Below are 13,534 nucleotides of genomic sequence, written 5' to 3'. Positions count from 1 at the left end.
GAACACAAAGTCCGATTTGTAACTTAACACTCATCATTGATCCTGATTTGTTGAGACAGTTAAAGGCAGGGTGTGTGACAGGAACAGGCAAAAACAAGGAAAGATATCACATTTCATCATACCTTCCATGGAACACGGTGATATTCAAATCCTGGGGTGTTTTTCCTGCACGTTGGACACCTGCACACATCCACCCCGCCCCGGCTGAGCAGGAATAACATTCCTCAGAAACTTGCTGCACCCTCTGGCATGTATCACCGTGCAGAAGGATTCATAATGCCGTGTGATAATGAGCATAAACACACCTTAAGGCTGTGAATGTTCACCTCACCTGAACTGAATTCCACGCCAAACTCAGCCAGGACCTGCCGGGATCATCTGGCTGGACTGTCTGGAATCCACAGCTGCTCTCACCAAAGCTCCGTTTACGCCACAGAGAAAAAGTGTGAAAACGCAAAGTGTCTGTCACGTTTTGTTTGTCCCTTTACACAGGAGGGGGGATCAGTTCCACTGACAACTCTACTTTTAGGAAACAGTTACTGTTCTGAGAGACGGCGGAAACGCTGCTGCAGTGCAACACAGCCGTGGTAAATACTGTCGCTCTGCTGTTTCAGAATGAGACATGACAAAACCATCTGTTATTATCTACTGGAAACCTCCTCATGAAAATATACCTTGGTCAGAAGTTTGGTTGTTGCTCAAAAGTGTTTGATCAGCAACAAAATTAGAGAGATTTCCTGTAAAAATCTATTCTACTTGACACGTTTGCAAATTTTGCATTGTTTTATGAATGTGTTATTTTTCTTTTATTGTAAATGGCAACACTGTTAGAAATGTTCTTATTTTAGCTAGGTTTTACATTCATAAATGCAAATTTATATATGACAAACTTCTTTTCAGTCTTTGTTGGGAGGCCCATGATCCATCAGTGTCTGCAAAAATAAAAAAAAAAGGTAAAAGATCTTTCACTGCATGTGTGGAATATGGTTTCTACATGTAAAATATAGGGGGTTTGTTTTTCTCTCTTTTTTTTCCTCACTTGTGTTTTATGTCGCCCTTTCAACTATATATTTAAAGTTTGCACAACCGGAATCAGTGTGAAATACTGTCAGTTCTTCACACAGCAAACAAACATGGCTGCCTCCAGAGTTTTGTGACTCCGAGTTCATATTCCAGTTCTATAGTCTGGACTGGTCGTTTCATAGTTGAGACCTGTCAGGTGTCCCTGTCCTCACCTGTCCAGGTGCACGTGTCTTTATCCAAAGTTAGCAAGGACCTTATCATCCTGTGACCCTGCACAGGGTAAAGCATTGTAAAGAATGCATGGCTGACTAAGTAAGGGAGGTTATTTAAGGTAACAGACAAAGCAGCATTTCTGCAAAGACTCAAACAGAAACAACCGCATGATTTGGAAAGTGCCGAATGGATGGAGCGGTTTAAACATCAACATCTCTTTTAGAGAGGATTAGTAAACCAGTCGAGTAGGCCTCTATTAGACACAAAGAGAAAGGTGAGATGAAAAATGCAGAAGAGGAAGCCTAGAAAGAGAGAGAGAGGAAACGGAGTGAGGGCCTTCAGGATGAGGCGGAGGAGCATCTGAGAAGAGGATACGACTGAAAACATCCCCCCTCTATTAATTCACAAGAAAATAAATCTGTTGTTTTCAAGAAACAAGTGGCAGCACTTCAACATAAAAGTCCTCCATGAAAAAAATACAGATAAAATCTTAAAAATCTTAAAAATAGAATTTTCAGCATTAGTGATGCTAGGGGTTTGGTGGCTGTGAAAGAAAAAAACTGGAAAATGAACATTGGCATGTTAAACAGTGAAGCACATTTAAAAAAGCAATTGTTGAAGAATGTCAGTAGTCTCGATCCAGTAATGAAAAAAATGAAGTCAGCTTGTCAAATTTAATCATAATACAGCATGCTGATGTAACCAGTGGCTGTTGATCTGCAGTGTGATTTTGATGAAATCCAGGACACAGGTTTTTGTTTCAGAACTTCTTTTAACTGTTCATGTAAGACAAAGCATGCATGAACTGCTGCACCCTCCTGGCAAATAGGTTAATTGGTCACTCTGTATTGCCCCTTGGTGTGGATGTGAGCGTACATGGTTGAATGTCCCTCTGTGTCAGACTGCACAGCAGTGTTGTACCTGCACTCCCAGATGTTGTACGTCGCTATGGACAAAAAGCATCTGCTATTAAACTGTTATTTAGTTTATTTTGCTAAGCTTTAGCCATTGTATTCACCTTCTATGTTATTGAGAGGCAATTCTTGGTTATTTAAAGGTGCATTAAGGAGTTAAAGCGTTTCATGTGAAACAACGGCCCCTGCAGGCCTTGGGTGTAACTGCAGCTTCGTGAAACGCTTGTGCCTGTGGCTTGCGTCCATGTATGTGCACGGAAGAGGGGAAACTGCATTAGCAGCCTTGGCATGCAGAAGAGGTGATCGAGTCGCAAGAATGGCTTCAACTGAAGTAAGTAAAGTTATATTTGTAACTTTTGGTCAGCCTCCTTCCTCTCTCTTTTGGTACTGCTTGAGTAACCTTAAGTTTCTTTTGCCTGGTGGAGTCTGTGCTGGAGCTGTGGCAGAGCTAGAAGTCAGTCTTTTCTTACTTTCTAGAAGATCCATCCTCAATACTGCTCAGTTGTTGCTTGCTAAGCATCTGGCAGAGTAATGGTGGACAAAACCAAAGCTAAGCAAATCAGGCCAGCGGTAACGCGCATTACGACACATCCTCTCAAATTCTCCCCAAGAAATCCAAATTGCTGGACCAGCTTTGCAACTACTCAAGTGACAATTTAGCACTGTTAGCAGTACTTGCAATGAATATGTCAGGGACGTCCTACACATCATTGAATATTTGTAACATATTTATGGTGGAAAATAAGTATTTTTAAAGCTGAAAAACTCCTTAATGCACCTTTAAATTCAATTTTAATAATACGTTTATATCTGTACATTTATACAGAAGAAGGAAGCGTACTGCCATAATACATCAAAGGATCCACTTTGTTTTTGCATAAATTGTTTATTTGAAGTCATTTCCTGTACAGCGTGCCCCAAACAGGAAATGACGTCACAAGAGCGACTTTTCTCTTCTGGTCGGACATGGCGGCGCCCTTGTCAGCTCGGTGAAGACTAGAAGCAGAGGTGAAGCCGCGTCTCAGTGCAGAAAGCAGACGGTGAGAGGGGTGAAGCCGAGTCTCCGTCCAGAGGTCCGGCTGTGCGGGAGCAGAGCGGCAGCGGCAGCCCGGCGGAGCCCCGGAGGAGCCCCGGAGGAGCCCCGGCGGAATGACGGCGATCCAGGAGAAGGTCAGCAGGCTGCTGAGCCGAAGCAACGGGAAGCCCGTACTGAAACCCAACCGGCCCCTGGTTCTGAAAGATGAAGTGGCCAACCGCAAGCCCAAGAAAGGAGGTAGGGGACGGCTGTGGGCCGAACGCTGCTCAGTACATCCACTCCGGAACACTCGGGTTGACACCGCCGGAGCCATTTCACTGTGACACACAGGCTTCTCACGGCTGCCTGCTTCAGAAGTGAAACTGTTGATAAATTCCAGCACGTGAAGTACAAAGGCTGGACAGTACATCTGAAACATGTCTCTGGAAAACAACTCTTCAATTGTTAGCGAAAACATTGTTTGAGAAGCTGAATGAAGTACTGTTAACGGGCTAATAGCAGTAAAAAAAACACAAATTCACTTAAAAAAGTGAGAGAACAGATCCGCTTCTGTGGTTTACTTATGCTTACAAAATAATTACTCCACACATGAGCTACATTTGTAATAACTGTGTACAAAAGCTATGCAAAGCTCTGTAGAATAAGGCATTTTACTTGATCAGACGGTTTGCATTTCTCCAGTGTTTTAATCTCTTCCTTTTCAATTTAGAATCTCGTTTTGAAAACATTTTGCAGCAAGTTATCATCTTCAGAGATGAGCCAGCCTCTCCTGAGGTTTTTCCCCTCTGACTAAGATTCTGGTAAAAGTTTCATGTTGTGACTGTCGTTCGATCCTTCATCCAGAATTTATTTAAATCATATTATTTAACATTTGAATCAGTGTGAACATTTTAGAGTTGATTGCAGAAAGCTTTTTTTTTTTTATTCCCCACAGAGCCCACAATGAGCTGACTCTCTGTTTGGAAGAATAAATCCACCTAAACAAAAACACTACAATCAAATTTTAATATTCATATTTATTGATACCCCTCAAGCTATTAAAATAATTAATAAATACGCTTATTTTCTTACTGGCATGTTGAAGGACATAAAGTGATCATGTCTTTAATTACAGTCAGTTCCAAAAAAAGAAGTAAAAAGTTGTTAGAAATCTTCTGAGTTCTTTCGGTGTGTCTGTTGAGATGGATATTAAATCCACCAGATGTTATCAAATCAAGCAGAATTTGATAATCCGCTGGTGTGTTTTCTTGTCCATTGTGAAACAGTGTGTAATATTGTGATAACCGATCGATTTCATGTTTTTGTGTCCACAGAGGCCACCTGCGTCACTGAGATGTCCCTCCTGATGGCCTGCTGGAAGCAGAACAACTTCGTGGATACGCTGTGCTCCAGCGAAGTGCAGAGCTTCTACAGCTGTGTGGCCGAGGCTCAGGTACGACCTGCTGCAGCTCTGCTCCGTTTTCACTGAACTCCCTGGAGACGGAGCGTCTGGTACGTCCTGGACGAACCGCCAGGAGCCCTGCCTGTGTGTCTGCAGTGGCTGTGCTCCACTAGCTGCTTCGGATCAAAGCTAGCTTGTTTATTTAACAGATGTCTGCTTGTTGGTAGTTTTATGTTGGCATGAGTTCATAAAGCTGTCCAGATTGTAGAGCATCTTCCTCCATATAACTCATGAAACTCGGCCTGAATTTAACGAGTGAATCAGATTTAAAGTGACGGAGCTGCGCCTCACGTTGGATGACCTCTCTGTGACCTTTGACCTTAGCTTTGTGTCTGCAGTGTTTTTTCTCTTGGTGGATATCAGGGCAGTACAGTAAGCAGCCAAAATGACCATAAAAGTGCAGTTAATTATGATTTCGTCATTCAAGTTCATTTGAATTCAGAGAACGGAAGCATCATTTCTCACATGTCCTTCAGAGTTTTGTGGTGATAAAGAATTTGTGCTGCGTCGTTCAGTCCGAGGAGAAACACACTGCCCTGCGCCACAAGAGAACTTGTTTCTTAAATGAGAAATATCGTCACAATTTATCTCATGAAATTTTATCTCTGCAGATTAGTCGTTTTTGTGAAAAAACCAAATCCACTCAAAACAATGTAGGTGAGGTGGAGCAGCTGTATTCTGTCATCATCATTAGATCATCATCGTTAGATTAGCATTGAACCGTTTAGAAACACGTGTTCCTGCTGCTGTCTGTCTCACGACAGGAAGTGGATCATTAGAATTAGCAAAGTGATCTGTGATTGGCTGAGAAGGAACCATTTGGGCCAATGAGAACGTCTGTTTCATTCCACTCTCTGTCTGCTGCGGCTCGCTGTACTGGAGGCCGTCTGTCGTGTTTCCAGCTGAAATACGAAGTTTTCAACACTGACTCTCAGTGAGAACGGCTTGGAGGAAGAGTCGCCGTGAGGTTCGGACCGGGAAAAGGACGAAGAGCTGCAGTCTGCCTGGAAAGCTTTCAGCGTTTCCTGTAACGACGTGCTGAACGTTGGCTGCCTTTTCCATCGTGAGGCTTCGTCTCGGTTTCAGAAAACTGCTCCAGTCGATTTTCTTCCAGGCTCGTAAACCTTGGTCTCCAGAGAGGCCTCTGGATCCTTTCCGCCGCCGGTGCAGGCGCTGCAGGATCTGCGTCTATAAATTGCAAACACACGTCAGATGCAGCCGTAGTCACAGCAAAGCTCCTTTCTCACAGATAAACATCCTTCTGTGTGTTTACATGTGAGCGCAGTCTGCAGCAGCCGGTGAGGATGGTAATTAGGCTCCACGAAGTACAGCAGACTGCTGTTGCTTCCTGGAGGGGGGGGGGCACAGTCACTGCTGTGATCCAGCCTTCTGCAGTGTATGTCAGATTCTTTCAGTCTCAAACCTGACGGGGGGGACACCTTGAATCACTTTCAGATCCTCTGCTCTGGGTTCATCTCCTTCCATTGCACAGAAACAGCTTTTATTCTGAACAAGGAGGAGTGGAACTGTGGAAGTGTCGTGAACAAAACCAAAACTAAACTGAAAGAGAGGAAGTAGTGAAATATTTACTGTGGCTTAAAAACTGTTGGACATGGTTTTACATCTTAAATGATTTAAATAGCCCAGAAAACAGCATTGGTTTGTTTGTGTTTGTGGGCGGGGCTTCGCTGTGGAGACGGATCCAGCTGTTCGCTGAAGTCTGGTTTGTTTTTAGGAAGCGACGCGTTGGGAGATTTGTCTCATGGTGCTCGTTGCTTTATTCCACGCTCTGACTCGGCTCCTTGTGCAGCAGGGTGTTTGACGGCTGTGTGTCGCTGAGCTGCTGCAGTCACGGTTCCTCTCCCTCCTCCGCAGAAAGCCCAGAAGAACAGGAAGGAGCAGAGCAGCATGCAGGGAGGACGTCTGCCTCCCAAGCTGGCCAACACTCTGCTGAAGAGGTATCCCAACCCGCGCACGGAGATCTGAACGCCTCCCGGCGGCTCGCCGGGTTTCCCAGCCGGCCTCGTCGTTGGTATTCGCCTCGCGGGCTTCAGGTCCTCCGATGTCTCCTCCTCTCGGTCCAATCTGTCTGAGTGCCCGGCTCGGCGGACGTGACGGACTCCTTCCTCTTGGCCGGGGTTCAGCGTTGGCGCTGAGCTCCGGGACGCCTCGCCGCCGGGGAGGCCGCGATCGGTGCCTCAGACGTTGAGGTCCAGTCAGCCTATCAGACGGCAGCTCTTCATTTAAGCAGTGTTCTCAGTCTTTTGTCCTCTTTGTTTAGCCAGTTGTGGGTTTGTGGTGATTTCTGTTGCTTCTGATGTTTAACTGGTATGAAGGACAGAAAACTGTGCTGTAAAGAAACTCCAGAAAGATCTTTGAAAGCAATAAAACTGTTCTGTGTTCCACTCAGCCTGTCGGTTTGTGTTCATGTGGGTAAATGGGTTTCTGCCACTCATGTCTGTGAATCATCTGAAATGCCTTTTGGTTTCTGCTCATAAACATCATGCCTCAACTAACACTGCACAAGCTAAGGTTAAAAAAACAACGCGTTGTATTTAGGCAGCAAAACTTCAGGTGTGATGCAAGATTGGAAGTTTCCTGTTGAGAAGAATCATCTGTAGATTCATGGATCATACAACGATCTACCAAGATCCTCCATCGGGGAGCGTTGAGCTGAGAGTACGAACTTGAAAGAACCACTAACATTGGTGGCATGGTGTCCACAGCAGGAGCTGAAATCTGAGCAGGGTCGCTGCTTCTCAGCCCTGCTGATGAACAGCGTGCGGCACGGCGGAGGGAGCATCATGGTCCAGGTGTGACTTGTTTTTAATGTCTCCATTCCTCTGACGGCTTTTCTTATCATGAGTGGATCTAACATCTGCGAGTCGGCCCGGCGATCCGACCGTTCCCCTGTCAGCAGGGTTGTTTTGTCTGAGGGGCAGGAAGGACTCGGCGCTGCGTCTGCGGCCGCCATTGTCGGAGCGCAGTGGTATTTCTGCTGCGTGGCTGTTTATCTGCTGGTCATTACACAGAAGCATTTCCCCGCCCTGCCCTGCTTATCGCTTCCTTCCAAACACGGCGCCCTGCAGAGGAGAGTCCTCCACAGCCGGCGGCGGTCCCCGAGCCGCCGCGCTCCACCGCCTCACGCCAGATTCATCCTGCTCACGTTCACTGAGCAAAATCTAAACACAGTTCACTCATTTACTAACATAAAAGTGCACTCGAATCACAGAAATGCACCATACTGAGAAGGTAAAAGTGCATTTAAAGGACAAAGCGCAATTAAAACATGACGATGAATAGTGAAGAAATTATAAATGAAGCTCATTAAATGGCATTTAGAATTTTCCCATGTTGATATTCGTCTTCTCCAATTGCTAATATTCTGTCTTCTGGTCATAAAACTTCACAGGATCCTGTCAGGATTCTCTTTTCAGACTCAAATATAACCTTCGTTAGATTTTAAATAGCCATTTTTCTGGATTTTTCTTTGTTTTTGACCTTTGACCTGTTGCTTTATTGTGACATAAAGCTGAAATAATGAACATGGAAGAGCCTGATTTGATCGTTCAGTGCACAGTGTATGCTAACAGGTCTTTTGCAACATCTATATTGTGAAATATTGATGATTGTAGAATGTGTCGTGCAGCCCTTCATTCATTATGCAGACAGGAGATCAGAAAGGAAGGCAGAACATCAGGAACTGTCATCAGGGTGTAGAAAAGAGCGAAACTTAGTGTTAAACCTTAAATTTAAGAATATTCAAGTCGTATTACTTCAAACACAAGTCTTAGAGCATAATCTTTGGGGAAAAGCCAAAAAAAAACAAAAAAACAAAACAAAACCCTGCTTTGTTTCAAATAGTTAATGTCCTTTAACAATATGCAGTGACATGAGGAAGGTTGAGAGACTCTGGACTCCAGATATCTGTATTGACTGGTGAATGGATGTTTTCTGATGTGAATCTATAGACGTGTTCAGTCTTTAAAGCGATACTTCAACATTTTGGCAAATTGGCCCATTTAGCGCAATTCCTTAGTCATTTCAAACAGCATACTTACTGTTTCTGTGAGGGCGAGCTGTTGTTTATTCAGAGGTGAGTCAGGGAAGGTTTTTGGGACGGACACAATGGAAGTGGATGGTATTTTTGTTCCCCCCTCATCAATCTCATCAAATACACAATCCAACAACCCCAAAACACTTTGGTGGACACGTTATAATCTGCACATTCACTACGCTGTGGAACACCAACAAATAATATTGTAGCGTTACGACACTGAAGCAAATACTGGGAACTACTTTTTCTTTTGAAATCACTACGCCCAGACGCCATGTTTAGTAAGTAGTTCCGTCTTAGCAATCTTCGCAAAAACCACTCAATCTCGTAATTTTGCATTAATATTTCACAGCGTAGTGAATGTGCGGATTATAACGTGTCCACCAAAGTGTTTTGGGTTTGTTGGATTGTGTATTTGATGAGTTTGATGAGGGGAACAAAAATACCATTCACTTCCATTGTGTCCGTCCTGAAAACCTTCCCCGACTCACCTCTGGATAAACAACAGCTCGCCCTCACAAAAAAGTAAGTATGCTGTTTGAAATGACTAAGGAATTGCGCTAAATGGGCCAATTTGCCAAAATCTTAAAGTATCCCTTTAAACATCCACAGCCCTGCAGGAGGCAGGAAGTCACCAGCAGACATGTGACAGGGTTAAACCTCCTTCGCCGCTTTACCAGGTCCTGCCTCGACGGGCTTTTCTTCCTTCACATCTATCCCAAGAGTCACATTAAAAAAAAAACCCACATCTGAGGCCTTTCCCCGGCCGGGAGCCGTGCAGCAGATGATAACATCTGGATGTGGACTCCATCTGGTTGGAAAAGCTGCCAGAAAAAACAGCCAGCACCTCCAGAGCGGAGTGCTGGAGTCCCGGCAGGGCTGCTGCTGCTCAGGCTGCTGGTCTCCGGAGGGGTCAGTCTCTCAGCCACAGGATCTGGACCGCCGACAGTGTTTAACTTGAAAGCCTTGATTGTTCCACAGCTGTCAGACTGAAGCTTTGGGACGTTTCAGGATGGACCACAGCACCTAAACCTCCCATTTCTTTTTCCCTCACAAGATATTTTATATCAGACTTTAAATCCAGAGGCGTTTCAGCGCGATGCACAGTGCTTCGCTGAGTGAGCTCTGTCATGTTCACAGAGAGAAAAATGAAATATGCAGACTTTAACTGGTGTGATGTGCTTCGTCGGATCAGCAGTGACTCCCACTCTGGATTGAAGAAAGTGGTTTAGGTTGAGGGTGTTCAACCTGCGGCTCTGGAGCCTCATGTGGCCCTTTGGTACAGGCTGAGGGTGGGGCTTAAAAATGATAATACAAAAAAACAGCTCAGAAAAGAGATCAAATGTCTCAAATGTCCTTCCTTCCTCTGGCTGTGAGACTGTCTAACCTCTGAATCCTGGTTAAGCCTCGTTCATCATACTTAAAGTTACTTTTGTAACTTTGATCCTGTTTGATATTCAACTTTCTGTTTATTCAGGCATTAATAAAAGATTTCTGTTCTATTTTATTCTAAAATGCCAGAATTATCTGAAAAATGCAGGAGAACCAGACGAAACCATGTAATCAGGTACAAACCATCTGGAAAAGTCCTGAAACCTTCACCATCCTAAACTTCAATGAAACTTCGTAAATGCAACATCAGACAGTTTTTTTTCTACGTGTTTCAAACTGACTATAAAGTTCAGAGGCTGCTTTCGGGTCGATCTGTCTCCATGTCTCTTTCAGTCATAAAGGATGCAGACCTCTGCTCAACAGAAGCTTATTGAACTTTCCAGGTTTTATAGAAAACAGCAGAGAACTCCAGGTCCTGTGTTTTCCTGATGACTTGCTGGATGAGCGACCTCCAGCTGGATCCTCATGGAGCTGTCTGAGCTGATGGTTTGACAGGATTCTCGTCGTCTCGTTGGACGTGTCCTCTCCTGGTGGTCCGCTGGCTGCTGGAGTGGCCTGCAGGTCGTCACTCAGCACAAACCAACACAGTGACCACACGCTAACTAAAAGCTTTAAATGTTTATTCCAAGTCCAAAATCCCCCCTGAAGCTCTTCTGCAGTGCCGTCCTGGAACAATCCGAGAAATCACTGCAGCTTCAGCGTTTCACCGCCGAGAGTCGGAGCAGCTCTCCTCCGTCTGTGGAAGAGAAATCAACATTTTAATGTTTTAACTGCCAGATCCTGAGACTCCCTGCATTCTGCTGTCATACAGTCCACTACAAATCAAACCTGTCTCTCTCTCTCTCTCTCTCTCTCTCTCTCTCTCTCTCTCTCTCTCTTTCTCTCTCTCTCTCTCTCTTTCTCTCTCAATCTCTCTCTCTCTCTGTCCTCTAGCCCCCCCCCAGACAGAAATGACTTGCTGTTTTCGGCACTATATAAATAAGACTGCATTGAAATGAGCGGTGAGTCGTGTTATACCTACAACAATGTAATAAGAACTTAAAGGAATACTCTGAAGATTTTGGACCCACGCCCTATCCCGATCATTTACAGAGTGAGATAAGCTCATAAATACCTTTTTTGTGTCCGTTCATCCAGTGCCTGGCTAACAGCTATTAGCATCGTAGTTAGCTTAGCTCAACTACGGCAGGTGAAGAGGAGACAGAGCCAGACTGAGAAAGTGGACAAAATCCTCCTTCCAGTGGTCCAGGGGATGGCGTATTAGCACGTGAAATAAATCCGAATGGTTATAAAACATTTTAAAAGACGTGTTTTTTTTCTCAATCCGTTAAAATAATGTTTTGATCCACACAGACCTGTGTATGCGCAGTGCTCCACGGAAGGATATACCGGAGCACAGCAGTAGAAGCATAGACTCAGCCGCTGTGCGCCTGGTATATCCTTCCGCAGCGCACTATGCTTGTGCAGGTCTGTGTGTATCAAAACGCTATTTTAAGGGATGGAAAAGAAAACACGTCTTTTAAAATGTTTTATAACCATTCGGATTGACTTCACGTGCTAATACGCCGTCCCCTGGACCACTGGAAGGAGGATTTTGTCCACTTTCGTCAGTCTGGCTCTGTCTCCTCTTCACCTGCCGTAGTTGAGCTAAGCTAACTACGATGCTAACAGCTGTTAGCCAGGCACTGGACGAACGGACACAAAAAAGGTATTTATGAGCTTATCTCACTCTGTAAATGATCGGGATAGGGCGTGGGTCCAAAATCTTCGGAGTATTCTTTTAAGTAAAAGTGCATAATGTGAAATAATGGCAATATTGGAAATGGAAATATGATGCACTGCATTGAGTTTTTGAAAAAACAATGTTGCTTTAAATCTGATACATTGTTGCAAATTGCTCAGTCAGGGAAGTTCTAAATGACATCATCATCTAATTTACTTTGCTGTCATTTGCATATGTAGGCCAAATTAGACGATAACATTTTCAATAACATTTTAGAAAGACATCAGTCTGGTTTTAGAGTGAATCACAGTACCGAGACGGCCCTTTTAAATATTTTAAATGATATGAGGTGGAATTTAGATAATAAAAAGCTCACAGTGTTGGTTCTGCTGGACCTGAGTGCCAGCTTTGACACAGTAGACCACCACATTTTAATAAATAGATTGAATCACCTGTTGGGCCTCTCTGATACTGTTCTTAACTGGTTCAGTTCTTATCTCACAGATCGATGTTTTTATGTAAGTATGGATACCTGTTCCTCAGGAACCCATGAAATTAGGTGTGGGGTTCCCCAAGGTTCAATTTTAGGTCCCATACTTTTTAATCTCTACATGCTTCCACTTGGGGACGTCATCAGGAGACACGGCATCAGCTTCCATAGTTATGCTGACGACACTCAGCTGTACATCGTCGTGTCTCCTGGTGACTCAGGGCCAATAGAAACCCTTTTTAACTGTATTTCAGACATCAAGTCATGGTTGGCAGTGAATTTCCTACAGCTCCACCAGGACAAGACTGAGGTTTTAGTTATCGGTCCCGAAGGTTAGAGAGAGAAAATTTTACCAAAATTATCAGATTTTAAACCAGCACTGTCAGTTAAAAACCTGGGCGTGATTTTTGACTCTGAGCTAAATTTTATTCCACACATTAAAAATATAACTAAGATTGGATTTTATCACCTTAAGAATAAAGCCAGAGTCGCCCGTTTCTCTCTCAGGCCAGTGCAGAGGTGCGAATGCAGCTTTTATCTCCTGTAGATTAGACTACTGTAATGCCTTGCTCTCTGGTCTTCCCAAAAAGAACATTTCTAACCTACAACTGTTACAAAACTCAGCCGCTGTGCTGGCGAGGACCAGGGGGCGGGCCCACATTACACCGGTTTTACAGTTGCTGCATTGGCTCCCTGTCCGCTTCAGAATCGATTTTAAAGTTCTATTATTAGTCTTTAAATGTCTTAATGGCCTTGCGCCTTCTTATTTAGCTGATCTGTTTTTACTGTATCGACCCTCGTGGCCCTGAGGTCCTCTGGCAGCGGCCCATTGTGTGTTCCTAAAGCCAGAACCAAGACCCATGGTGAGGCGGCTTTCAGCCACTACGGCCCCCGCCTGTGGAACAGCCTACCGGAGAACCTCTGGACCACAGAGACCGTTGATGTTTTTAAAGGAAGGTTGAAAACACACCTTTTTAATCTGGCTTTTAATTGACCTTTTATAGTTCTTATCTCCATCATTTTTATTTTTGTCATTTTTATTTTTAATCTCATTATCCTATTTATTCGTTCTATTCTTATTATGTAGTTCTAACTTATTTTACTTTTTTACTTTATAATCTTATCTTACTTATTATTTATTAGCTTTGTATCATGTCTTTTTATGTTTTTAGCTGTTTAACTCCAGTGTTTCCTGAGGGGGGTCCTTCACCCCGGGAGTTGGTCCCGGTCCTCTGCTGGGGTCAC

The 13,534-nt window shown here is 44.1% G+C and overlaps 1 protein-coding gene across 1 annotated transcript; it reads left to right on the top strand.

The window, feature by feature from the left end:
* Positions 1-3,088: 3,088 nt before the first annotated feature.
* Positions 3,089-7,032, top strand: chchd1 (coiled-coil-helix-coiled-coil-helix domain containing 1). Its single transcript, XM_030107154.1, has 3 exons — positions 3,089-3,423; positions 4,500-4,618; positions 6,503-7,032. Exons 1-3 carry the CDS (start codon positions 3,300-3,302, stop codon positions 6,611-6,613), a joined length of 354 nt encoding a protein of 117 aa, XP_029963014.1. The 5' UTR covers positions 3,089-3,299; the 3' UTR covers positions 6,614-7,032.
* The last annotated feature ends 6,502 nt before the right edge of the window (positions 7,033-13,534 follow it).

This window comes from Salarias fasciatus, chromosome 13 (genome assembly GCF_902148845.1).
Source record: "Salarias fasciatus chromosome 13, fSalaFa1.1, whole genome shotgun sequence".
NCBI classification, from domain to species: domain Eukaryota; kingdom Metazoa; phylum Chordata; class Actinopteri; order Blenniiformes; family Blenniidae; genus Salarias; species Salarias fasciatus.
Note: the sequence above shows the minus strand (reverse complement) of the source record. Positions and strands in the feature narration are given on the sequence as shown.